Source organism: Erpetoichthys calabaricus, chromosome 7, assembly GCF_900747795.2.
Source record: "Erpetoichthys calabaricus chromosome 7, fErpCal1.3, whole genome shotgun sequence".
NCBI lineage: Eukaryota > Metazoa > Chordata > Cladistia > Polypteriformes > Polypteridae > Erpetoichthys > Erpetoichthys calabaricus.
In genome coordinates, this window is record NC_041400.2 from 46,318,580 (window position 1) to 46,346,092 (window position 27,513).

Genomic DNA, 27,513 nt, shown 5'->3' on the forward strand with positions numbered 1-27,513 from the left:
CAAATGGATACAATATCATACAAATTGTCAATCTATATCAAACCTCTTTTATTTGATTTAAAAATGCCTTGAGAATTTTGAATTCTAAAAGTGATTTCAAAAAGTAAGTTCAACAGTGTTCTATTGCAAGCTTCCCTTGATTTATAACAAAAAAGCTTCCAGAAGTTTTCCATGTTCAAAAACTTGCCATCATTCTTCTTGTATTTTAAAATTAAATTAGTTTGAAAGTTTCTTTTTAATGTGTAATAAACCTCTTAAGCTTACCAAAGTTTTTTATGGATGAAAAAATGTATTTTAATGCACCATTTTAGATTATTTTAATTGAACACACTATACAAGGTAATTCAGCAATGAATACTGGAAGAACAAATATCAAGTTCTGAGGATTGTATAATTATGCAAACTGCTTTTTCTCTTTTTTTTCTTTTAAGATTTTTTTCTAACATAAAGCAATGTAACATTAAAAATGAGATTTAGTGTTTTGAAATAAAAAAAATATCACACAGAACAAGTTTTCAGCAAAAGCAGAAATTCGGCATATTGTCTAAATAGTTTTTCAAGGCACTGTAAAAAAGATAAAAACGTCCTGGCCTTATGAATAATCAAGCACTTAAATACTTTAAACATAAATGCACAAGAACTTTTGTGATTTTTTTCAAGATCTGTTTTACACTGTGAAACAGCGTTTAGATTATATAAAATTTGTTTAGCTAAAACTTATATATTGTTACTGTAGAATGTAAATCAGTAAAAATGCTTTCTTTTAAAATGTTAATATAAAAATAGTTGAAGATATTCATCCAACTCTTTTTGTGCAAAGGTAAAACTATATTTTACTGTTTCTATTGATTGTTTACAGGTGGTGTATGATGGTCTGTTTGGTGCAAACACAAATAACAAACTGAGGTCTCTCTCTTTGCAGTTTGTACACCATATTTGTGTAGTGTAAGTAGTAATGCACCTGGGTTCTTTAAATTATTATTATAGTGTTTGTTTATCCTCTTTCAACATAAAGGCAAAGATGTATACAAAATTGTCAGGACAATAGGTTGCGGGAGAGAGGCTTTTTATGCAAAGCCATGACAGTTGAAGCAGCTCTATATATGAAGGGGCATTGATAAAAAAAAATCATCTCAGGTTTTAGTATACATATTTATTAACATCAAAATTTACGATAATAAAGGCAAAAGGTAAACATTTCTTAGACATTTGTATAGAAAATGACCAAACTACCTCTGTAAAAGCTCTGTTTACTCACTTAATTAAATTAGTCATTTAAATAATGTAAATCCTATTGTTTATGGCTACTAGTTTCTGGGGAAAATAAAATTGCTCTTTTTATTGAAAAGAAATCTGATTTTGATTTGTTAAAGGTACTTAAGTTTTTCATTTCTGTTGCATGGGTGAGTGTAGCAAGTGTTAGTTTGCCCGATTTTGATTGGATAAATGTCTTTCTAAAATCTTGGTTAAATGTATTATTAATTTATTTATTTCAATATTGTAGATGCCCAGACAATAACAGGCCTTTGGGCCTTATGCTTTTAAATGGACTTACAAAGTTGATCAATGAATACAGAGAGGTAAGTTTTTTTTTGTTTGTTTTTTTTAATGAAGTATTATTAAAAATTGCTAAATGTAGTAAATTAGTTTTCCCTAACACAAATTAATCAGTACCTGTAATAACAGTGGCAAAATCCCAGGTTCATGAGTTGTGCTGTATACTTTGTTAAACACAGTGTAATCTGGTGGATGTTATACAGAGTGACTGTGCAAGAATGAGAAACAGCTGCAGTGTGGCTAGCAAAGGATAGGTGGACATCATTCACAATGCCAAGGTTGCGTGCTGTTCGTGATAATGAGGCAAGCAGAACAGAAATGGGACATTGAGTAAATGGGCTGGCCAAGAAGATAAGGAAGCCTGTTTTTGCCAGTTTGATTTGGAGATGGTGCTCCTTCATACAGGTTGAGATATCAACGAGACATGCTGATACTGTGTGGTCTTCTGGAGAGAATGATTGGGACAGCGGTGCGTCTTCGGTCGGCGTAAAACTGATAAGAGAAAACATGTGACAGGATGGTGGGGCCTAGTGATGTGATGTACAGAGAGAAGATGAGGGGACCCAGTGCTGATCCTTTGGGCTACATTGTCCTTGCTTGATGAACGCTTAGCATCTTTCTTTGCCAGGAAACATAAGTTGGATCTGCCAGAGAGTTGGGTTTCAGACTGTCTGAGAGCATTTCCAGTAATTCCAAGATCATAGAGGTTGACAAGGAGGATCTGATCATTGAGTATGTTAAAGGTGGAGGAAAGATCAAGAAGGATGGGGATGGATGACATGTTGATAGCTCTGGCCAGCTTTAACTTGTCAATTTTAGTCAGCTGAGCTGTCTCAGTAGAATGGCCCTTTTTAAAACCAGACTGATCTGTTCTGTAGAAGGAAAGTAGAGACTTTGTCAGAGAAAGGAGGTTCAGGAGTTTTGGATAGAAAAGAGATGAGAAAGACTAGTCTGTAATTACCTGACTGAGATGGATCAAGTTATTAGGGCTTGTTTGAAAATAGTAGGAAAGGTGCCTGTGCTGAGTGAGTTGTTGATGATGTGTGTAGCTCTAGAACTAAGTGAGAGAGAAAGAGAGGCTGGACATATGAACAGATGGAGTGACCTGGTGGCGGGGTAACTAGAGAAGAGGTTAGAAACATCAGTGGTGGAGAACAGTGAGAAAGTGGAAAATTTTCTGCTGTGTTCAAGCGGAAGCAGACTGACTGGCAGGGCTGACAGAACTACTGATAACGATCACCTTTTCCTCTTTTTAAAAAAAAAAAAAAAAAAAAATATAGCACATTTGTCACCAGTCAAGGATCTTGGAGGTGGATGTGGCATAGGCCTGAGTAGAGAGGTGAAGGCAGAGTCAGTAGTGTTGTTCATCCTGTTCTGAAAGAAACTTACTTTTTACCATTGGTGGTGGCAGGGTATATTGTTACAAATACCCCTCCATTCTCTTTAATCCATTTGTGTAAAATAATAACTTGACTCTGATATTTTTTTTCTAGGATCCAAAGTTGTTATGTGTAGCTTACTCGGCAGTTGGAAAGCTATCAAGGTAATGTAAAGAAAAATATGTTTTTTCTTTGTGTAATACATTCAATTATTATTTTGCTCATTTCTTGCTTCATACATTTTTGTGCAGGTAAAGTACACAAATAACAATGCATAAAACAATGGAAATACCATTTTAATGTTTACATATATGGTAATATGAATATGTTTTGTTTACAAAAAATCTGAAAATAAAATTCTAATGTGTGTCTTTCTAGTTGACTTTTCTTTATTTTATGACCATTATTAATATATAGAAATAGGAAATGATAGGCATGCACCAAATTAACATCATCTTAGACAAAATCATTGAATACGTATCAGACAGCCTTGGTGTTAGAATCACTCCTAACTCATTAAAAGGCGTGTTTGGTGGACTCCCGAGAAGGACAAATTAATTGTAATTGCTTATACCACACTACTAGTTGCATAGACCTATCTTGCTCAACTGTAAGTATCCCAGCCCACCTGTTATAAGTCAGTGGGTAACTGATGTTCTATACTATTTGGAAAATACTGCATTCTCACATAGAGGATCTGTTCAAAACTTTTTAAAAATATGGTAAGATTTAATTAATCAAATCTTAGAATAAGCACTTATATCAGGAAAAAAGACATTCTCTGTTTGCTGTGTTTTTTTATATATAGATTTGCTCTTGTTGTTTGCACTCCTCTTTTTCTTGGGTGTGGACTGAATTATGGTTTGTCAAGTTTGACACAATTATATGGAATGCTGTTTTCTTCAAATAATACCAATAAAATTGAAAAGAAAAAAAAGAAAATTATTAAACAAGAATATTTAATTAAATGAAAATTTAAATGTGATTTTATAAAAATTGATTCAGATAAAACTCTGCAATGAAATTAGTTGTTACTAGAAATCCATATTTTAATTATAATGGTTGTGTATAAAGCCCTGAACCGCTGCTGTAATGTTTCTTTTTTTAGCCGTATGCCTCATCTCTTCACAAAGGATATTGCTCTTGTCCAGCAGTTTTTTGAGGCTATGTGTAAGGTATGTCTTATTACCTACAAGTTATGCATTCTTGGAAAATGTAATTTAGCTGTTTATTAAATTATTTGTTTATTGATTGCAGGAAGAACCCGAAATAAGGCTTTCAATCCAAGAAGCTTTATCCATGATGGTGGGTGCTTATACCTCCTTGCAGGGGGCTCTTCTTAATCTGATGGAGGCACTTGTAGCCGCATACATGGAAAAGGTATATATTTAAATATTTTGTGTTTACAAATGCTGCCGGTGAAAATGCCATTATTACAAATGCAAACTCCCTAATAATGACTATTTATTTGTAATAATGTTTGACATCAGAACTGATAAATACAACATCATGATTTGAATATAATTCAAATGTAATATAAAAATGTCTTATCAGAAGGGAAAAAACTTGTTTTAAATCCCACTGATATTTGTCATCATGTTGCTCAAGATGAACTATGCAGTATTGTTTTATTTTATGGATCTGTTTTTGCACTTCCATTCCATGATCATCCTTTTCTTGTTTTTGAATACAGGTGTCCCCTGCCTATCGCAGAAGTTACGTTCCAGACCCACCTGCGATAGGTGAAAATCCGCGATATAGAAAGACCACATTTTTTAAAAAAAATTTTTTTATTAGAGGTTAAGCCTTAAAATACCCCCACCCCACGGTTTAAACACATGTACACTTATTAAAACACACTTTGTAAACACATATGATATGTGGATGTCGGGCTAAGGATATGAGTAACATCTCTCTATTATAAAGAGAGCTCCCCCCCACCCCTTGTTCACAACGCGAAGTGGCAAGAGCATAGCGCGCTGACGAGGGAGTTTGAGCAAAGCGATCGAGACTGGATCATCTCGGACAGACACTTTGATGACACGCCCTACTTACAAACAATTTAAAACAAGTTCATTGACATTTAACCTAGCAGTTGTTGGAATGCTTTTGGCGAGAAGCAGAACATGCAGCTTGCCAGCAGCAGCTGCAGAAACCCAGCAGATAATCCAAGCACTTCTCCTTAGCGTGCGTTCAGCCCTCAACTCCTTCTTCAGAACGCGCAGAACAACAAGCAAAACAGGCATCTTGGTAGAAGCAGCCTGTAGCTGATCTGTCCACTTCTGCTTAGCGTGCGTTCAGCTTCCCCCCTTCACAAAGCAAGTGGCAGAGATGCGAAGTGGCAAAAGAACAGCTGCTTTACAGGTTTTTAAGTGATTGATGCAAAGCACGACAAGCACAACACACAGCTGGCCAGCAGCAGCAGCAAGACACCAGCTGAACCGATCGCATCTCTTTAGCGTGCGTTCTAACGCCACCTTCACAACCAGAGCAGTATTATAAGTGCCGCGAGAAAGAGATTTAACCACGCCCGGGGCAGGAAATAAAGGACAAATATTGTTTTTACAAAAGTTTTTAAGTAAAAATGAAAACAATGCATATGTAACAATTCCCATGAAAATAACAATCACTTTAAATTGTTTATCCGGTAAACCAAACCCGGGGGTGGGTGAGCGAAGCGGGCAGGGGGCTCTGCCCCCTAGTAATAATAATAGTATTAACAAATCCACGATGTAGCGGGGGATCACTGTAATTAGCTTTTGGTAAAACAGACAGTCTACTGCTTTTTAAATCCACCCCTTCTCAGTGCATTTTAGGATCGATTTTTTCCAATTACCATTCGCTTTTGTTAAATCAACTGTTGTATTAAGAACAGATTTGTAAACACTTCTCCAGCACCCTAAAAGCATCATTCTGCTGCTGATTCTATTCCACTTCATTCCTGAATATAGGATCCCAGAATTAATGCTTCTTTACAATAGAACTTTTATCTATCCGTCCCAATAAGCAAGAGTTGGTTTCATTTATCATTAATGACAATTAACAAAGAATATTAAAAAAAATAAAATAATGGGAACTGCCATATTTCTTACTTTTCTAACTATAATGGTTTCAAAATTATTGTTTTAAAGGGACATTTCAGTGTTAGCAATGTTAATGCAGCTACCTCAGCTCACTTATGGTTTAACGTGCAGCTGACTTGATCCACATTTCTTAAAACATTGAGGCATAATTTAACATAAATATTTTCACTTCAGCTGTATTACATTTTTGTACAACTGTAAAGGGGAGGAAAAAGAGAAACTGAGTGTACTTTAGTCACATACCTCATTATTTTACCAACTGCTTCTATCTGTAGCATTGAATTAGCATCTCACACTGCAAAATATCAAGCCATGTCCACTACAACTAATGTGCTTCCTACGCTTCTTGTGTTTATATGAAAAAAATTGCTCTGTATTGTTTGTTAATATAATAGTTTACTGGTAAACACTCAAACTAATGTTTACAGAACTTTTCTGAGCCGCTACAAATAAAGCCATTCACAAAATGAATTATTATTAATGAGTAAGAAATACCATAATAATGCAACATTAAACACATTCAGTCACTTCAGTTAGTTTCTTAAAGAGAAATGGACAGTCATACTACTTCTTACCTCCAAAAGTTAAAACTAGTAAAGCTATCAAAATACTTAATAAAGTGTCTGAAGAATCAAATGAGTCCTTTTATCTGGGTTTACTACAGTATGTGCATTACAGACAGTACAAAGTAATCCTAGCTCAACTTTCTGTTTGATCATGTCACTTTGTATGCACCCAGAAACCTACTTTTGTGAAGGGCTGTGTTTTTAAGTGCATGAATCTTCACATTCATCTTTTAAGCAACTGTACATGATTCTTAAGCACTCAATGATCTGGGGCCTCATGTATACACAGTGCATACGGACAAAAATATTGTGTACACCTGTTTCCACACACAGTTCGAGACAAGGTTATTATAGTTAACGAAAACTAAAATCAAAACTGAAACTATTATTAAAAAAACATTTTCGTAAACTGAAATAAAATAATTAACAAAACCGAAATGAAAAACTAAAACTAAACGAAACTATTAAAGTTGCTGGAAAGACTAACTGAAACAAAATAATAATTTACTAAAATATTTTTAGTTTTCGTTTTTGAATGAATATTCTTGCCTTGTAGGTTTTAACTCTAAACAGAAAGTCATCCACCATGAGCCGCCTGCATATATTCATCCAGTGAACGGCAGCTGGTGAAGGAGAGCAGCTGTTCACACAGCGTTATGCGGTGACAGAGCAAGCGGAGTGCGGGTGCGTAAAGCGTGAGAAATAGAAAGCGATTTGCTTGCCGCCTTTCTTTGTGCTTGTTCTATATCAAGATGTAATTCAAACGGCTGAAATCAAAATATAGGCTACTGGTCAACAAAACGTTTACCATATGGACAGAAAAATCACGAGTAACGTTTCAGTATATTTCCCAGGTGTCTGCTTTTTGTTGACAGCAATTCACCTGCCACTTTGCACAGGAGAAATCGTTTTTACTTTCTCATATACTAAGTATAGAGAAAGTATAGTAATCATGAAAAAAATTCGACCTCGATATTTTGATGAATCTTGACGTTATAGACTAACCAGTGTCCAACAGTACTGTTTTTTGTAATTGTGTGTGTGTGTAAACACGATAACTCAAGAACGCAACTAGATAGATGGATGAAATTCGGCATGTGGTTGTTACACCACAATTGTAGATCTGTATTAACTTTTGGGCCAAATCCATCACCTGGAACTGGTACTTTACCTGAACACATACTCGATTTTTTTTTTTTTTTTTTTTACAGCTGCAGAGTCCGATTTATTCAACTTTACTTTTATAATAATCGTTCAATATATTATTAATTGGATTTGTTGTTGATAGTTCCTTAATGTACATAATATAAAAATATAATCATTGTCTTGCGGTTTACTCCTCAAATATCCATCCCCATTTCTGAGTATACAAGGGGAGAGCACTCCCGGTTTTTGACAATAAAACGGCACCAATCGAGAGACTGACTAGGTCACCATACAAGATCAGCATATTGTTGCTGACCAATCACTTTTGCTTTAAAAACATCGTTTAACAACGAAGCTATACAAACAAAAGTAGAGAGTCTGACAAGTGATGAAAAACTAAACATACTAATAGGTTTTTGTATTTGTTCCATATTTATTAATTTATCTTTTTTAGTTCCTATTCACAACTCAAAATACCTGATATTGTGAAAGTAATCCATTAGCAGAATTATATTTTAAAATATCTGTCACCCTTTTTTCAATGTTTTTCTCTCTCTCTCAAAATAGATAGTTGAAATAATAATTCTTTTTGTTCTTAACATCAGCCTTATCATACATATTGCACACCAGAGATTTTTCCTGCCTTGCATCCAAATCTGCTGAGGTAGACTCCAGATTTCCTACAATCCTACTCTGGATAAGCAGGTTTAGATAATGCATATGTTGTTCTTAATTTCAGACGCTGTCTCTGTTGTTTTATGCCTGTCTGTACTCCAATTACCTGCTCTTGCTCTGCTCATTATGGGTTTACTGTCCTTTATGGTGGTCTATTCAAGACTCACTGCCCCTAACCTTGACACTACATGCTTGTTGTTCTTTGTTTCTGTTTCTCTTTGTGGGGTCTGCACATTCATTCAAGTCTAAGAGCCCTGTTCTTCCTAAGCCCCTGTGATTTTCATGAGAAAATATTTTACAAATTATAAAATTATGTAAAATTGTTCATATTCAGTGTCTAGTTTTTTATGCTTGTTTTTATCAGACAAAAACAAAACCATATAGTAAACCATGTAGTGTAGTAAGCTTCCACTAACATTAAACTCGTATCCAAATCTGTTAAGTGTACAGTTCTGTCTGATTGTGACACAAAACTAACTCCGTAGGCGCTCCATGCCATAATTACTAAAACTAAAACTGAAACTAATATATATATAAAAATAAAATAGAAATGTCTTTGTGAATTAAAAACTAAACTAAAACTAAAAATTCACGATGAAGGAAAACTAAAACTAAACTGAATTTCCAAGTAAGGTCAGAAAAAATATAGAAATAAAAACTAATATAAAAAGGCAAAACTATAATAACCTTGGTTCGAGACATATAAAATATAGAACTAAAGCTATGCACACTTTTTCACTGCAGCCTCACAACATGCGTATGCACTTTTCTGCTTGGTTTTGTAAACAGATGGCACTGAGCATCAAAGTAGTGCTACTGTTTCTATGCAGCTTCACATTGTTTTTTAGATTAGCATCCACAATGCGGGATTTATCAAATACGCCAAAATTAATAGCATATTGTATACAAATTTAGGCACTTGATTTGTAATCATTCTGTAACAATATAATAGTGCACAGAATGGCCAAACTATTCCAAATATCATAGCTGCTTTAGCTTTGTATTACTCTTAAGTTTGCTACTGAAAATATTTTAACCCATTGTATCTCTGGTATCTCAGCTGCACAGCAGCTAATCAGAAAGCTCTACAGCGCACTGTGTTGAGAGCTCAGAGAATTATCAGGCTATAGCTTCCAGCCCTACATCACATTTATAGCACATGCTGCCTCAGGAAAGCCACCAGCATCTGCATGGGTTCCAGTCACCCATGCCACAGTCTATTTGAACTTCTCTCATCTGGCAGACGCTTCAGAGCCTATACTGAGGCTGAGAAACAGTTTTATCCCAAGAGCTATAAACGCACTCAATAAGTCCATCACGTGCCTCCTGGTAGATCTGTTTGTACTTAGGATTACAAGTACCTCACTGTAAATTTGAACTCAACTAGTACTGCACAACTTGAGCCACTTTATGAACCATTTATCTGTACTATATATACATGTAGATAGATAGATACTTTATTAATCCCCAAGGGCAGCAGCATACTGATAAAAACAATATTAATTAAAGAGCAATAAAAACGCAGTTAAAAAAAAAAAAAATGCAAGGTGGAGAGTGCAAGGCAGGTATACTGTAATAGACAATAATCTTGTATAGTGTTAATGTTTACCCCCACCCCGGGTGGAATTGAAGAGTCACATAGTTTGGGGGAGGAATGATCTCCTCAGTCTGTCAGTAGAGCAGGACAGTGACAGCAGTCTGCCGCTGAAGCTGCTCCTCTGTCTGGAGATGATACTGTTCAGTGGATTCTCTGTGATTGACAGGAGCCTGCTCAGCACCCATCGCTCTGCCACAGATGTAAAACTGTCCAGCTCCGTGCCTATAATACAGCCTGCCTTTCTCACCAGTTTGTCCAGGCGTGAGGCGTCCCTCTTCTTTATGCTGCCTCCCCAGCACACAACCGTGTAGAACAGGGCACTTGCCACAACCCTCTGATAGAACATCTGCAGCATCTTATTGCAGATGTTGAAGGACGCCAGCCTTCTAAGGAAGTATAGTTGGCTCTGTCCTCTCTTGCACAGAGCATCAGTATTGGCAGTCATGTCCAATTTATTATCCAGCTGCACTCCCAGGTATTTATAGGTCTGCACCCTCTGCACACAGTCATCTCTGATGATCACGGGGTCCAGGAGGGGCCTGGGCCTCCTAAAATCCACCACCAGCTCTTTGGTTTTGCTGGTGTTTGGATGTAGGTGGTTTGAGCTACATCATTTAACAAAGTCCTTGATGAGGTTCCTATACTCCTCCTCCTGCCCACTTCTGATGCAGTCCATGATAGCAGTGTCGTCAGCGAACTTTTGCACGTGGCAGGACTCGAGTTGTATTGGAAGTCCGATGTATATAGGCTGAACAGGACCGGAGAAAGCACAGTGCCCTGTGGCGCTCCTGTGTTGCTGCCCACAATGTCAGAATATAGGAGGTGTCTAGAGGCTGTTATATTTGCAAAAGGAGGCTCAGCTAAGTATTGATGTAATATCTCTGTTGGGGTGCCCAAATTTATGCACCTGTCTAATTTTGCTATGATGCATATTGCATATTTTCTTGTTAATCCAATAAACTTAATGTCACTGCTGAAATACTACTGTTTCCATAAGGCATTTCATATATTAAAAGGAAGTTGCTACTTTGAAAGCTCAGCAAGTGATAAACAAAAATCCAAAGAATTAAGAGGGGTTCCCAAACTTTTTCATATGACTGTATATTATTCAATGCACAAGTAAGTTGCTTATTTGAATAATGTAACTTAAACTGTTTTTTGATTAAAGTAAGAACAAAAAGCACAAGTGCCCTAAAATATCATAAAGTGAGTCGTTTTGAACTGATCACCATATGTTAACAGCGAGCTAAAAAAAAAACAAATTTTAAAAATATATATATTTTAATGTAATTGGAGAGTAAAAAAATTTTGCTCATTTTTTTAATGAACAAATATATTTTTACTCTCTGATTATATTAGAATATACTGTGTTTTATTTATCCATTCATTTTCACAATATGTTTATTCAAGAAAAGAATCTTGTGGTTCAAGAGCCAATGGCAACAATATCAGATATGAAGCAGGAGCCAATTCTGAATGTGAATTTAGTCGACCAAAGTGCCCATGCACACACACTCACAATTGCTTTGCTGTAACAATGAGTATTTAGAAGTGACAGTTAATCGAACCCACACATTTTTGTATAGATAAATGTAACTTGGGCATGGGTTGAATGTGCCTACTTCATTCAAGGATTGCTTAGGCCATGATTTGAAAACAGGAGTCTTTATGTATGAGATGGCTACTGCGATTTACCACCCATATTGTATTTATGTAATAATTATATATAATAATTACATAAACCCTCGTGCAAAGTGAAAAAACTTGTTTTTATTTGCCATATTGTATAGTGTTCCAAAGGGCAGATGATGATATAAAGTCCCATGAGCAGTAGAGCACACCATGGCGAGTCACTGCTGTCAATACATGGTGTACTTATCATTGTGGATTGGATTACTGCTGTAGCAATCTGTGGGGTTTTTGGGCCTGAGTTTGAGTTTGGTCGTATAGTAGGCCTTTGCGAAACAGGATAACCCTTTGTGAAACAGCAGAATGAATTGTTTGGGAGGAGTCCACAATATGGTATTTTTGGCAGAGAAGAGAAGGGTACCCACAGCTAGAGATGTAGTTCTGGGCCACTCAAATGGGATTCCATCAGAAACCTTTCAAAGTAAAAGAATTTGTATTTCAGGGTCAACTTAAATAATATTTTCTTTTTATTACGGTGCTTAAATAGAAATTAGAAAGCGGTCATCTTAGTAGTATCTGTTACCTGAGAAAATAATGTTTTCTTTTCCAATAGCCAGAAGTTCAAGTTCGACAAGTAGCTACAAAATTTGCAAGTACTGTTTTTGCTTCTGACCATATTCCATCCAGATACCTCCTGTTGCTTGCCACTGGAGATCCGTGAGTACCTCACTATTTTGTGTATTTTTAAGGAATTAAAACAATTTTCATTTACAAATGTAAAATAAATAAAACATTTACTGTAAATTTTAAAATAGTACTTTAAAGCCAGTCCATTTGCAATAGGTTATTTACATATTAATGAACAAATCAACTATAAAAATGCCTTTTGTTTTTGCGTAGGTACATTTTGGCCATGTTTCTTTTCTGTTAAAAGAAATGCACAAATTATTTCTTTTCTCAGCCACCCATAAATCAGCTTTGACTGCAAATGTACATGTGTTATTTTTGTCACAAGTTGATGATACAGTGGATTTTAGTTAAAAGGTGTGACTGGGAAAATCAAAGGTATTTCTTCCGCCATTAAAGAAAAAAATTCCTGATGTTATCTTAAACCAAATACAGGTAAAATTCCGTTACAACGAACTCACAGGAACCTAAAAAATATTTCGTTGTAATGAAAATTTTGTTGTAATGAGATTCTGTATTTGTTACAATAGTGCTTTCTTTAACTTGTATCCAGGTGTTTACAATCATTTCAATAGCTTCTTTCGCATTAATTTTAATATCCTCCTGCCTACAAGTTATGCTGACGAGAATTTTTCTCGGCATTTCCTTGCCATAATACACTTTCAGGGTGCGAATGATGCCCAAAATCAATGGCTGAAGCACTGCCGTGCAATTGGGTGGGAGGGATTCAACGCTAACATTATCTAAATGTGGAAGCATGTTGTGGGCTGCACAGTTATCAATCGGGAGCCGAATCATTATTTCTTCGTCATATCGTGAGGTTTCTGAACTCTTTTGAGAGATTGCAGAGTCTGTGGAAGATTGTTTGTCCGTTGCTGGGGCAGGGCAATAGGAGGATCACTGCGCTGCAATGAAGCGCTACAGAAGCAAATCATAAAAGATCGGGGTCGCGCTATAAGTCCCTGTCTTGCACCCCAAAACACAAGGCTTAGTCTCATTACTTTAGCAAAACCAGCTTTATTCAGCTTAAAACAGGAACGGTACAGTTATTTATTGTAGCGTGATCTGCCACTCTGCTATACACAGACACAGCAGTCAGGCAGAGTCGTGGCCAGGTCAGTGATAAAGTAATCCTGTTACAGTATCTGCATTTACAATTTACGTGCTCCTAACCTTGCATCACCCCTCGAGATCTTTTCTATTGTGAGCTGGGGGGCTGATCGCACCCCTACAGGTTAAAAAAAAAAAAAGACGCTGAAAGACTACCTTCACATTGCTCCCTTGCTGCTGGGCTTACTTGTGGCTGATCTATCGCGTGATCCGCGCGGTATTTCGCAGACTTAAAAGTCCAAAAGCACCCATCAGTTGCTGATTGTTTGTTTACCTTTCTCTATCTCTGTCCTTCCCTGCTCCCGACGCGCACTCTTTTGAAGAGGAAGATATGTTTGCATTCTTTTAATTGTGAGATGGATTTGTCATCACTGTCTTGTCAAGGAGCACGTTTAAACTTTTGAAAAAGAGACATGTTTGTTTGCAGTGTTTGAATAAAGTTCCTTTTCTCTACAATCTTCTGCATTTCTGTGCAAATCTGTGACCCAAGCATGACACTGTTTACTTTGGCAGAGAGACGCAGCATATCTACTATTGCCCCGTACAGACGCAGAGATCGCACTTCGGGACGCTCTTCGGCTTGCTGTCCAGTTGGGGGAGGTCCCAAGAGAGTTTACAAACCTCACATTTTCATGATCGAGTGCCGCATTAATAGGAATGTTTCTTGAATGAGAATCACTGAACCACATAAAAACGGCTTTTTTGACGTTTTCAAATGCAGCAGTTCACATACGTTTGCACCCCGAGATTTTTCTACTTTTTTTGCTCTGTCTTTCAAGAAAGCTGACAGCGTCGATAGCGAAATTCAGAATTCACTGGCAATGTCTTTTTTCTTTTTGCCGCAATCGAGAGCTGCAAAAATGTAGTTTTTTTTTCTAATATGAACTGTTATCGTTTTTTTCGTGTCTGCCGTTTCTATAGGAGGGTGACAATGAGTTAAATTCCAATGGATGTTTTTCAAATGTTGATGAGTCGTTGTGTTTCAAATCGTTGTGCACAACAAAGCTGCGGCCACGGAACTAACTGCTCTGTGGATGATTCATTCAGGCATTTCAAAGTCTTTTGTGAACTTCGTTGTAATGAAAGTATCTGCTGAATGTACTTCATAGTAACGAGATTTCTATAGACTCGTGTCATATAGGGAAGCTGTCGGGACCATAAAAATACTTTGTTGTAATGAAAATTTTGTTGTAAAGATATTCATTGTAATGGAATTTTACCTGTACTCCAATTTTAAGCATTACTGCTTCAGTACATACTTGTAAAGGGATGTCTTCCATTTCATTGTGAATTTCCCATTGGGATTAATAAAGTATCTATCTATCTATCTATCTATCTATCTATCTATCTATCTATCTATCTATCTATCTATCTATCTATCTATCTATCTATCTATCTATCTATCTATCTATCTATCTATTTATCTATCATTTCATATATATTACAAGTGATTACCAATTTTCAAACACTACTTTTTGTTTTATAAGTATGGTTGCAAAAATGTATGATGTGGGGGCTTCTAGTTGTATAGCTCTGTTGTAAGGATTGTTGAGTGAATGTAATTTTACTCTACGTATTGTTACAATCAAAATAGATAGATAGATAGATAAATAAAAACCTTTATTGCTTTTACTAGATTTGGCAATAGAAAATTCTTTGTAGAATAGATTATGATAATTTTGTAATGGACTGAATAATGTGAGCATGCTTTGATTTACCACTCTTAAGTGTATTGGGTTCATTAGAAGTTTCATTTTTGAACGAAATCCCTTTGAATAATATAGTTAATGCAAACATAAGGCAACAGCTGTGTCAATATACATTCCATTTATTCTTTGAAATAAATATCTTCTCACTGTTTTTAATACTAGTCATACTTGAAATAACAGTTAATTTTCAGCATGCTTTCTGTTCTGGCAGTAAAGTTCATGTTTTTGCTCTAAGAGACAAAATAAATTTTTGTTTGGCTATTGTTTTAAGGGATTGTAAAGTGAAATGGAAATACAGCTGTTATGTTTATCTTCCAAAAAAGTTCAGTTAGATCAAATCAGTTTAAAAATAGTGTCTTCAAGAAGTGTTGCTCTAAGAAGAAAATATTTTGCCATCAAAATCAAATCAAGGAAAGACAGGTCAAGATCAATTTTATCAGATTCTTACTCACAATATGCAGAAATAAAAAGAATTAATTTTCATTTTGAATGTAAATTTTGTGAATGAAACAACTTTATGCATATTCAAGATGAAGGATAAAGTTGAATAAGCAAATTTTGAAGTCTTCTGGAATATTTAAATCACTGAATAGATTACTTTCTGAAGGCAATGTGTATAGTAATTACAGTGGTGTGAAAAACTGAGATCTATCAGTCTGGTAAAGGTTATAAAGCCATTTCTAAAGCTTTGGGACTCCAGCGAACCACAGTGAGAGCCATTATCCACAAATGGCAAAAACATGGAACAGTGGTGAACCTTCCTAGGAGTGGCCGGCCGACCAAAATTACCCCAAGAGCGCAGAGACGACTCATCCGAGAGGTCACGAAAGACCCCAGGACAACGTCTAAAGAACTGCAGGCCTCACTTGCCTCAATTAAGGTCAGTGTTCACGACTCCACCATAAGAAAGAGACTGGGCAAAAACGGCCTGCATGGCAGATTTCCAAGACGCAAACCACTGTTAAGCAAAAAGAACATTAGGGCTCGTCTCAGTTTTGCTAAGAAACATCTCAATGATTGCCAAGACTTTTGGGAAAATACCTTGTGGACTGATGAGACAAAAGTTGAACTTTTTGGAAGGCAAATGTCCCGTTACATCTGGCGTAAAAGGAACACAGCATTTCAGAAAAAGAACATCATACCAACAGTAAAATATGGTGGTGGTAGTGTAATGGTCTGGGGTTGTTTTGCTGCTTCAGGACCTGGAAGGCTTGCTGTGATAGATGGAACCATGAATTCTACTGTCTACCAAAAAATCCTGAAGGAGAATGTCCGGCCATCTGTTCGTCAACTCAAGCTGAAGCGATCTTGGGTGCTGCAACAGGACAATGACCCAAAACACACCAGCAAATCCACCTCTGAATGGCTGAAGAAAAACAAAATGAAGACTTTGGAGTGGCCTAGTCAAAGTCCTGACCTAAATCCAATTGAGATGCTATAGCATGACCTTAAAAAGGCGGTTCATGCTAGAAAACCCTCAAATAAAGCTGAATTACAACAATTTTGCAAAGATGAGTGGGCCAAAATTCCTCCAGAGCGCTGTAGAAGACTCATTGCAAGTTATCGCAAACGCTTGATTGCAGTTATTGCTGCTAAGGGTGGCCCAACCAGTTATTAGGTTCAGGGGGCAATTACTTTTTCACACAGGGCCATGTAGGTTTGGATTTTTTTTCTCCCTAAATAATAAAAACCATCATTTAAAAACTGCATTTTGTGTTTACTTGTGTTATATTTGACTAATGGTTAAATGTGTTTGATGATCAGAAACATTTTGTGTGACAAACATGCAAAAGAATAAGAAATCAGGAAGGGGGCAAATAGTTTTTCACACCACTGTATATAGAGACTACTTTTTACCCATTTTGTTATGTTGCAAACTTAAGCTAAAATCGTTTAAATTAATTTTTCCCCTCATCAAACAATACTTGCTCAGAATGACAAAGTGAAAACAAGATTTTAGGAACTGTACTGTACTGTTAAAAAAAAAAAAAACCCATCACATTGGCACAAGTATTCAGACTCTTTACTCTGTACTTTGCTGAAGCATCTTTGGCATTGATTACGGCCTAGTATTCTTGGGTATGATGAAGCAACAAGCAACTGGATTTGGGGATTTTCTGTTGTTCTTCTTGGCACATCCTGTCTGGTTGGATAGAGATTGCTAATGGATAGCTTTTTCCAGGTCTCTCTAGAGATGTTTGATTAAGTTCAATTCCAGGCTCCGGCTGGGCCACTCAGGAACATTCACAGAGACCCTAAGCCACTTCAGTGTTGTCTTTGCTTTGTGCTTAGGGTCATTGTCTTGTTGAACGTGGAACCTTCACTCCAATGTAAGGTGTACAGTATTTTGGAGCCAGTTTTCATTAAGGATATATCTGTACTTGTTCCATCCAGCTTTCCCTCACCTCTGACTAGTCTTCCTATCCCTGCTGCTGGAAAAAAAAACAGTTCAATCTTGGTTCCATTACACCAGAGAATCTTGTTTCTCTTAGTTTTAAAATCCTTAAGGTGGCTTTTTGCAAACTTTCTGCAGGCTTTTATGTATTGTCTAACGAAATGTGTAAAAGGTGAAAGGATAAGAATGCTTTCTGAAGGCACTGTATATTTTCAGAACTTGTATTTTTCACCTAGTGAAAAATGTAACAAATTGTGTTAAAATTTCATCTATAGTTGTATGTGTTTTAAACTAAGCTAGCACCTTTTGGCACTGATGTTTTAGTACTAATTGTTTTGTAAACAGCTAAGAGGAAAATTACACTAGTCATTGAATAAAATGTTAAATAATTTTACAAACATATTTCATATTATTGATTCTAATCATGGTGGCTGTGTTTAGTTTAAATTTTTATAGTAATGTACCTGCAGTTTAAATGTAACTGAGAGCTATTATTTATTCATTTAATTATTCACCTTTTCCATCTTTTTTGAAGTCGAGAAGAAGTTCATGGTGAAGCTCAGCGAGTTCTGAGAGCACCTTCATCCCAGACAACAGACAATACAGTTGCAAAACCTATGCCTCCTTTTCCAGAGATGGTCAGCTACATTCACGAGAAGGTAAACTGTATAATCAGCTTGAATTAACAAAATTCTCGTCCTATTTCATTTTCATGAGAACTTTACTGTAAAATATATTAATATTTTTTCTAATTGTCCCAAAATTTGTAATGTTCACTTTTTATTATTCTTGGCAAGAAATGAATAGTTTCTGGTGTATATATCCGATAGAACTACAGTATTTGTTTAATGCAAAATATGTCATGCAGTAGTGATAAGGCAAATGATTACATGAAATATACATATGTATTTTTCCCAAATATCATGCAAATATCTTGTAAATAAAGACAAAACAATTGGGAAAGTGTTCATGTTCATAAAAAAAAATAATAATATTGCAGAAATTTTTAAGTTCTGTACAAGTAAACTATTGGTAGTTATTTTGCAAGTACAGAATGATATGAAGTGGATTTGCTTTTAGTCAGATAACCAGCGAAAAATTGTGAGAAGTATTTAAAAGACTTGGCAGTCAGAGTCAAGAGAATGGTCTTAAGTCAGAGTTAGAGAATTCTGCAGTGAAAGAAACAATCAGACAGGTCATATCCCTGACAATAACTAACTCTTTCCTGTTTTTCGTTTATTTTAGACATCTCTGTCTATATGCAGTATCTGTGCAAATGTTTTAAGCATTTGTGAAAAGATGCTTTAAAGCAGGAATGCTTTCAGAAATGTCTTGAATATTTTTTTTTTCCTCAAACCTCCTTACGAATTAGTAGTTGGTGGGACAACTGTTTGCATTAAAACCAGCTGTAATTCTGCCTTAAAAATAATTGTAAACAGATACTTTTGCATGTAGTTTTTGAAGATATTCATGTGGTAAGTTGTTCCAAGCTTCTTGAAGAACTTGCTACAGCTGCACGGCAGACTTCTGTCTCTACAAATAATCCCAGGCGGGCTTGATGGTGTTAAAAACGGGGCTCTGTTAGGACGATGCCATATGTTGTAGGTTTCCCTGTTCAGTGTTGTGTGTTTAGGGTCAGTGTCATGCTGGAGAGTACAGAGTGAAGTTAGGACTGATGAGATGCCTCTTTGATGATTATTGCATGATGGAAAAGTATCTGCCTGTACTTGTCAATAATGAGGCGACCATTGATTTTGATCAAATTACCAAAACATTTTGTGGAAATGCAGCCCCAAACATGGAGAGATCCTCCTGTGTGGATCTATTTATTCATATATCATTCTCTAGCAGATAAACTGCCTTGTAACAGAGCCAAAAGGTTCAAATCATGACTTATCAGTCCAGGTGTTAACATTCTGCACCACAGCCCTTTTGTTTTTGTGTTAGGTGAGTCATTTGGCTTTATTTCCACTTCAGAAGAATGGTGTTTTGGTTGTAACTGTTCCATGAAGACCAGTTCTTATAAGACTTCTCTTGACTGTAGATAGATGTACCAGGGTCCCAGAATTTGCTGCCATTTCTGGGCCAATAGCTGTGTAGAACATCTTCCAATTTTGAAGGGAAGTAAGCTTGATCATGTACTTCTCATTTGCTACACTTGGTTTCCTTTCCTTTCTATGGCCAACCACTGCTCTTCTGGTCCCCGGCCTTGGCGGTTTGCACTTCTGTAGAGTAGCCTGGGCAGCACATTTGGAAGCACCTGTCAGCCGCGACATTTCTCCTTTGGATAAAACCATGATAAAGATACAAAATGACCAACTTGTGTCTTGTTGCAGGGTAAACTACCACATCTCTTGCAACATCACCATTTTAGTATGGTTGTCCATTGTTCATTTTTATTCCCTCTACACAGTGGTTTCTGTTCGAGTTAATTGCTTTGGTTCAACCTAAACAGCAAGTCATTGATAGTTAGCACCTCTTTTTTATATTTGCTTATCATGCACTGGGCTCTATGACTCCACATTTCACACATTTTCTAACTGGAAAGTGGTCTAATGCTATGTTAGACATTCAGATATGTTATTGCATTGCTTTTCTTTTTGCAAAAGGAATGTTTTAAAGTCTAGTATGTCAATAGAAAAAGCATATTTAAATCTAAAAAACATAAATTAACTGTTTTAATACAAGACTTTTGCACTGAACATGTTTTCACTTTTTCATTATGGGTTATTGAGTGTAGTTTAATGGAGACAAATGGCTAATTATTCATTTTCAATTGAATCTACAACACAAAGTGTGCTGAGAAAGGGAAGGTATCTGAATACTTTGAGTCCACTGTAAATGCTATATTGAATCTTATCTTGGAGTACCTTACAAACTCCCAGAACATCCTCGATTTTCATCTCAGTAGGGAAAAAGTCAATGAAACATGTTGCCTCATCTGCCTTCTCTTTCAGAGAGACAGCTTAGTCCTATACTTTCCGTTCTGGTACTGTGTGCCCCTTAGTAATCAACAGGTGCTGCCACCTTTGGTGTTTTCTCTCTCACATTTTTCTCTTTTTGCTGGAGAGCTAGGTCAGACTTACTTGGTCACCTGCCCCCTTCCATTCTAAGTGTGTCTTACATTTTTCTGCCAAGGCTACATTTCTCTCATGCTGTTTCCCTGTCAGGGGTACCATACACAGCATGCATGCAGTATGGACTGTCTTCTTGAAATTAACAAATTTCTACAGGTGCAAGAACTACTGCTCAGAATGTGTATCCCCCACTCTCTCTGTTTCTCTCTCTTTCATAGAACCAATGTCTTGTGCCATTCAAGTGGTGTCCTTGTCCATGGCAGCCTCTTTACAGCCAGATACTCCTTACAGTGTACACTTTCCAAATTTGTCTGATTATTTATAGTATTAAAATCAATCATGTCATCTTGTTTAACTTTCCGCAATTTTTTTTCTGCTGTTTTCTGGACCTTAATTGACATAGAAGTTGCTGTGCAAAGATAGATTTCAGTTTCAATCTGATTCTTTCTTTCCCTTCAGGCTTTACAAAGAATGAAAACTCCTGCGAAATACATAGTTGGAACTTCTACTCTTCCTTTTAGCCCTTCTGCATTTGGAGAGGTAATTCCTAATTGCTTTATGTGCATGTAATAATTCTCATTCATTTGTTAAACAATAATCATTTTTGGATTATCTGTTACTGTCGTTACCCCCTTAATTGAGTATTAACTGTATAAAAGTGCACCTATCAAAACAAATTACATTGTTCATTTTTTGTGTATTCTATTGACTAATTACAGTCATTTGCCATCTTACAGCTCCATGTGGCACACACCATTTGGCCGTTTATCAAATTGGACATACGTCTGTCACAAAGTGTACCGGTTATTGCAGTTGAAACTCTGTGAGTCTGGTGTGTGTCACCGTTATGCACACTTCAACTGTTGGTACAGAGTAGCACAAAATGATCTTTCAGTATCCACAGCTGCATGCACAGTCTGTTAGCAGAAGGCGGCATAGGCCATATGCATAAGAATTAGCCACATGGAACAGTGCTGATAAAACCAAACCTTAAAGGACCCTCCAAGAGTCAGAAAACATATGAGACCCTGTGAAATAATAATAATAACTACCATAATGCTCAGATTGGAGCAGTTATGTGATGAACAAAAGGAATATGGCCTTTGCATCCTGTAGCAGGTGGTTTTGACAATCTCTAGAACATTATTACACATTTGTTTTTCTATGGCCCTCGGCCATAAGTATAGATAGCCTCAACCCAAGTCTGCTGTAAATAGGTGAATGACTGTGTTTCATTACTGATTATGCAACACAGTAAGAGATAGTCACCAGACCCCCAGTCACATCTCATTTTGGTAACATATACCACATTCCATAGTAACATTCATCCATTGATCCATTTTCTGACGTGGATCCGGGTCTGGTTTGTGGGATCAGCAGTCAGATCAAAGATGCCTAGACATCCCTTTTTCCATCAATTCTTCCAGGAAGATACTGAGGCACTCAAAGGACAGCTGAGAGATATAATCTCTCCAGTATGTCCTAGGTTTGCCCCTGTGCCTCCTCCCAGTTGAACATGCCCATAACACTGCCTCAAGTAGGTGTCCAGGTGGCATCCTATTCAGATGCCTGAACCACCTCAACTGACTTATTTAGATGCAGAGGGGGGCAGTGGCTCTACTTTTAGCTCCTCCTGAATGTGTGCACTCTTCTCCCTATCACTAAGGCTGAGCCCAGACACCCTTGGAAGGGCTTATTTCTGCCGCTTGTATTTGTGATCAAGTCTAGGCTAAAGTAATTAAGCAATCTAATTCCTAATAAACTTTAAATACATATGTTTAAACAAGTGTCTGTGTTTGTCTATGTGTCCATCTGGTTGCTATGTCAACAGTTATATGCCTTTTGGTATGAGATTCATAAAAGCAGTGCTAGTGTTTGTAGGGTGCCATCTGTTGGAAAGAAAAATACAGTGCTTTTTTTTTTTTACTACATGCATTACAAAAATCTGATATGCAAATTGTAAAAGCAGTGGTAATATTACAAAATACATTCCACTGCAAATGTTAACACTAAATATGCTGTGGTCTACAATGATTACTTAGATTTCAACCCATTTTAGTCTGGTAGCACAGATACTTTTATATAGATGGTTCCCCAGGGCTCAACCATTACTCCTTTATTTTTTTGGAATATCTTAAAGAATTGTATTTTTGAAAATCATGTTTAAGAAAAATGTCAGGGAAATGTATTTCTTTGCATAATGTGTGTTTTATAATTAGATGCATCTTTATTTTCTCTTTCAGATTATCTTATATTTAAGAATGTGCCTTGCCTACAGTGCTGGAGCTATGCCCACCTCACAGAGTATAGCTGACATGCAAGATAATGCTCCTCTCATAGCCCGGTATATTAAAAACCTGCTTACTAAAACACAAGATGATTCATTCCCATCAAACAGAGTGTCCAATATAAATCCTGTTTTGATCTATGTGGAACTTCTGCATCAGCTGGTTTCTGCCACGGGAGGCAAGTTTTACAATGTAAATGTAATGTGTACTGATGCAGAAAGTCATTCCTAAGTTTCTTGTCCAATTTATTTATACTTTTTTTATTTTATATATGTGTGGCTTGCAGTTGGTATCATAATTGTTTGATGATGTTCTTTTTTAGGTGTGCCAGTAATGTACTGCTTGCTAGAAGTGGTTTCAGTTTGTCCTGAAGAGCTCGCTGTTGGTTTCACTGACAAAATTGATTGGATAAAGGTAAAATGATACTATTCTTTTTGCTTTTTCCTTTTTCTTTTTAATTCTAGTTGTAATTTATTTTAGCCCAAGCTGGATTCCTCTTCCCCACATATGCAGTTTAATGCTGTAAAACTATTTTATTAAACAAATAATCACTAATTAATATAACTTTTTCCCCATTCATCGATTCATCCAGCTTCCAAACCCACTTATCCAGAGCACAGTCATGGGGAAGTTAGAGAACATCCCAGCAAGCTATTGTATTTTTCCCATGTTTATAAATTACAAGATTCCTAAATATACAGTAAATTAACAAATAATCATTGTAAGTGCAATTAATAATGATTTGTTGATAATTTAATTGTTTACTCTCATTTGTTTAGCCATAAATATCAAAAGGCCTTCAAAGTAACTGATGCATTATATTAAAGAAGGCATACATCTGGATGAAGTTATTAAATCTTAAAGACATTAATAATTTGCATAGGTTTTGTTACCTTTTTAGTATACTCTCACTTCTAATATTACTTACGTTTTTAGTCCCTAATGAATACAAATAAAGAAGATATGAGAGAGTTGGCTGCCCAGCTGTATGCTGTTGTTGTATCAACTATGCATGGAAATGAATTGAAAACTGCTTTGGAGAACCTTATTAAGATTACAAAAGATAATCATGTAAGTTCATTAGTCTACTATCTCTCTGTTTCATGCACTTAAGTTTAGTTTTATGCAAGTTACCAACTTTAAAATTTAATTTACCCTTTAGATATTATTAATGGAAATAAAAATATTTCATCAAGTTTCAAGCATGTCGCATTAGTCAGTATCTTCTTACCATCATGGAATGAACCTTACCTGAGTTTTTACTTCTTAGCTGATAGGCAGTTAATAGTAAATGTGAAACCTGAGCACATGGCAGTAGAAATTTCACATCAGGTGTAGTAGTTCATACTCCTGTGATTGCAAGAATTTGTTTTCAAGTAGTCTATTATATTAGAAAAGTAGCAAGCCATGGGTTGGAGTTAGTACCCATGCTTTCTCTATCGATAAGTGCAAGCTGGAATCCTCTGTATTTTGGATACATTATTAAGTCAATATTACTAATATTAATTTCATCCTGTTTGTCTACAATAGTGGGTAAAAGTTTTGGCAGTTACAGAAATGTTGTATTTTACAAACTTTGTTGCTTCAGCATTTTCATATTATTTTTGTACATGTTTCTATGGTATACTGAAGAACAATTATAAATGTTTCGTAAGTTTCAAAGGCTTTTATTGGAAAATGCATCAAATTTATTTAGAGATTCAGTATTTACAGTTTTCACCCTTCTTCTTCATAACTTCTGCAATTCGCTCTGGCATGCTGGATATCTGCCTCTGGGCCAAATCGTGATTGATGGTGACCCATTCTTGCCTTTTTAGTGCTTGGAGTTGATCACAATTTGTGGGCTTGTGCTTGTCCGCCTGCTTTTTGAGAACTGACCACAGGTTCTCGATGGGATTAAGATCTTTGGAGTTTCCTGGCTATGGGTCCAAACTTTCAATGTTATCACCAAGCCACATTGTTATCACTTTGCCTTGTGACATGGTGCTCCATTATGCTGGAAAATAAACAGATTGTCACGAAATTGCACCTGGATTTTTGGGAGAAGTTGCTCTTGGAGGACGTTTTGATACCATTCTTGAATTATGGCAGTGTTCTTGGGCAGAATTGTGAGTGAACCTACTCCCTTGGATAAGAAGCAACCCCACACATGGATTGACTCAGTATGCTTCACTGTTGGCACAACACAGAATTTATGGTAGTGTTCACCCTTTCCTTCTCCGGACTATTGATTTTCCAGATGTCCCAAACAGTTGGAAGGAGATTTCGTCTGAAAAAGTAACTTTGCACCCATCTTCTTCTGTCCATTCTTTGTACTTCCTGCAGAATTTCAGTCTGTCGTTGAGGTTTTTCTTGGAAAGAAGTGGCTTCTTTGCTGCCCTTCTTGATACAAGGCAATTGTCCAAAAGTCTATGCCTCACTGTGTATGCAGATGCACTAGCACCAACCTGTTGCCAATACTGAGTGAGCTCTGCACTGGTGGTAGCACGATTCTGTAGGTGACTCCTCAAGAGGAGACAGTTCTGGCGTTTGCTGGACACATTTAGCTGATCATTTTGTGCCAGGGCCAAAATAAGTGAAAATGGGTTTTTGTGATACAGTTAACATTTTTTACTAATAAAGCTCTTTGCAATAAATTAATATGCATCTGATCACTCTGCACAATAATATAAAAACAATGAATTGCCACCACAAAAAATGAAGCCGTAAATTTTCAAAACACATTTGTGTCACTGCTATAAGTTTTGGCCACTACTGTAATTTCCCTGTTTGAAATGCAACAGTACTGCCAATGTTAGCCAGTCATCAATAGACATTATCGTTCTACACAGCTTTAACTTTAGTAAAGCAAAGTAAATCTTTATTATTTAGTGTAACCTTTGAAAAATATTTACAAAAAGCAGTCATCTCTAGAATCATCAGTAGATACTGCCTCTTAGTATAGCTGTTAGCGCACATTGTCTTACTGCTGGAGATGCAGGCTATAGTAACAGTCTATCTGGAGCTATCTGACTGGACTGATTCTCATTCTCTCTAGAAATCATTTATTCTTGCAAAATAATGCTCTTAATAAAGTGTAAACATATTGTTTTCTTCCCCACATGTCCAATAAGAATAAGGTTAGATAAAAAGAGTATTATTTACATAAACAAAGAAAACTAGAAGAGGTTACACTTAACAGGCTATTCAATTTTGTGGACTTCACTTGGAAAAAGTGTAAATTCCACATAGAAAGCCGCAGCCAGGATTTCCACATAAGGTTCTGGAACAGTGAGTTAACATATTTAAGTAAGTATTAAAAAGGTTTTTTGTAAGCATAAAAGAGCCGCAGAAGCATTTCTTATATATTTCTAAATAATTTGTTGCCTGAATATACTTGGTGTTAAGAATGTCAGAGAGAGGATATGCATCATTGTAGTAATGGCCTTCAGTTTCCTTTGCTTTATTGTTTAATGAAATAGTTTGATTTTCTTTATTATTACTTTTTTTATTCACATTTCAATTTTGTCCACTTTTCTCCAGAATCCAGAAACTCAACATGGAGCCATTCTAGCATTGGGCTATATGATTGGTAGACACTTGGCCAGCCACAAACATTCAGAAAGCCCGCAGTTCCATATGGCCCCCGTGATAAAAAGTCAACTTGGAGATGATGAATTGATTCAGATGGTCACAAGCACAATTGGTAATTATGGTTCATTTGCATTAGTAATTTTGGAACTTTTGATGGTTGAACAAAAAATATTACTTTGTTAAAAGAAAGATCATTTTAAACTTATTAGCAATTTTAAACAGCTAAGGTTGTAAACATTCACACCTAGTAAGTTTGCTTGTTTAAAAGGTAAGATGTTGCAGTAAAGTTAAACTGTAAAAGGTAATTTTGAGAGAGACACCAAACACACCGTTTCATTATCAACTTGTTGACATGACCCACTGAAAATGTTATTGTACATGAAAAGAATTAGCCTTGCGTATGTGCATGTGATAAATCTTCAAGTAAGTCAACAAAGATGAATACTACATGGTGATTCATGTTTTTGGACTGCTGTTTAATACTCTCACAGGGAGATGTCCAACTCTGAAGGATCAATGAATATTTATTAGTGAGAACTGTATTTTAGCATAGTGTACATTTTTGTGCTGTCACGCAGCATGAGTGGCTCTCCAGTCAGGTGTTTTTATTTTTATAAATATATAAAATGAAATCATTTTAGCATTGAAGATGGTGTCATTTTTTAATGTTCAACTTCACTGTTAATTTCAGACTTGCTCTCTTTTAATTTTCTTACCTCAGTGGAAAATCATACATAAAAATTGAGAAGGTGTTTTATCAACAAGCAATAACAATAATATTATTGTTAATATTAAACTGTTTATAAATGGCATATTTATTCAAAGCTAGTCTTTACCCTTTTCAGACTAGACTCTAATAAAGGAATTGTTGAGAAATGCTGCAAATTTAAGAGGTTCATTGGTTGGCTTGTTCAAGAAAAATTAAGTTTTAGTAATGTGTACAAATGTAGGTTATATGAATGTCAAATCTCGGCAATATTTTAGGAGTCCATCTTGCAATGCCAGAATACAGTACATTGGACAATAAAGTAATTCTCTCATG

The 27,513-nt window shown here is 36.1% G+C and overlaps 1 protein-coding gene across 2 annotated transcripts in view; it reads left to right on the top strand.

Moving 5' to 3' along the window:
• Window positions 1-27,513, top strand: part of ecpas (Ecm29 proteasome adaptor and scaffold) — a 148,336-nt gene that overhangs the window by 67,491 nt on the left and 53,332 nt on the right. For both annotated transcript variants that reach the window (XM_028804790.2, XM_028804789.2), the window contains exons 10-21: window positions 860-945; window positions 1,505-1,580; window positions 3,051-3,100; window positions 4,045-4,111; window positions 4,194-4,316; window positions 12,246-12,349; window positions 18,069-18,192; window positions 21,070-21,150; window positions 22,854-23,076; window positions 23,221-23,312; window positions 23,835-23,969; window positions 26,421-26,583. In XM_028804790.2, coding sequence (XP_028660623.2) covers window positions 860-945; window positions 1,505-1,580; window positions 3,051-3,100; window positions 4,045-4,111; window positions 4,194-4,316; window positions 12,246-12,349; window positions 18,069-18,192; window positions 21,070-21,150; window positions 22,854-23,076; window positions 23,221-23,312; window positions 23,835-23,969; window positions 26,421-26,583 — 1,324 coding nt within the window. The remainder of the gene's footprint in view (window positions 1-859; window positions 946-1,504; window positions 1,581-3,050; window positions 3,101-4,044; window positions 4,112-4,193; window positions 4,317-12,245; window positions 12,350-18,068; window positions 18,193-21,069; window positions 21,151-22,853; window positions 23,077-23,220; window positions 23,313-23,834; window positions 23,970-26,420; window positions 26,584-27,513) is intronic.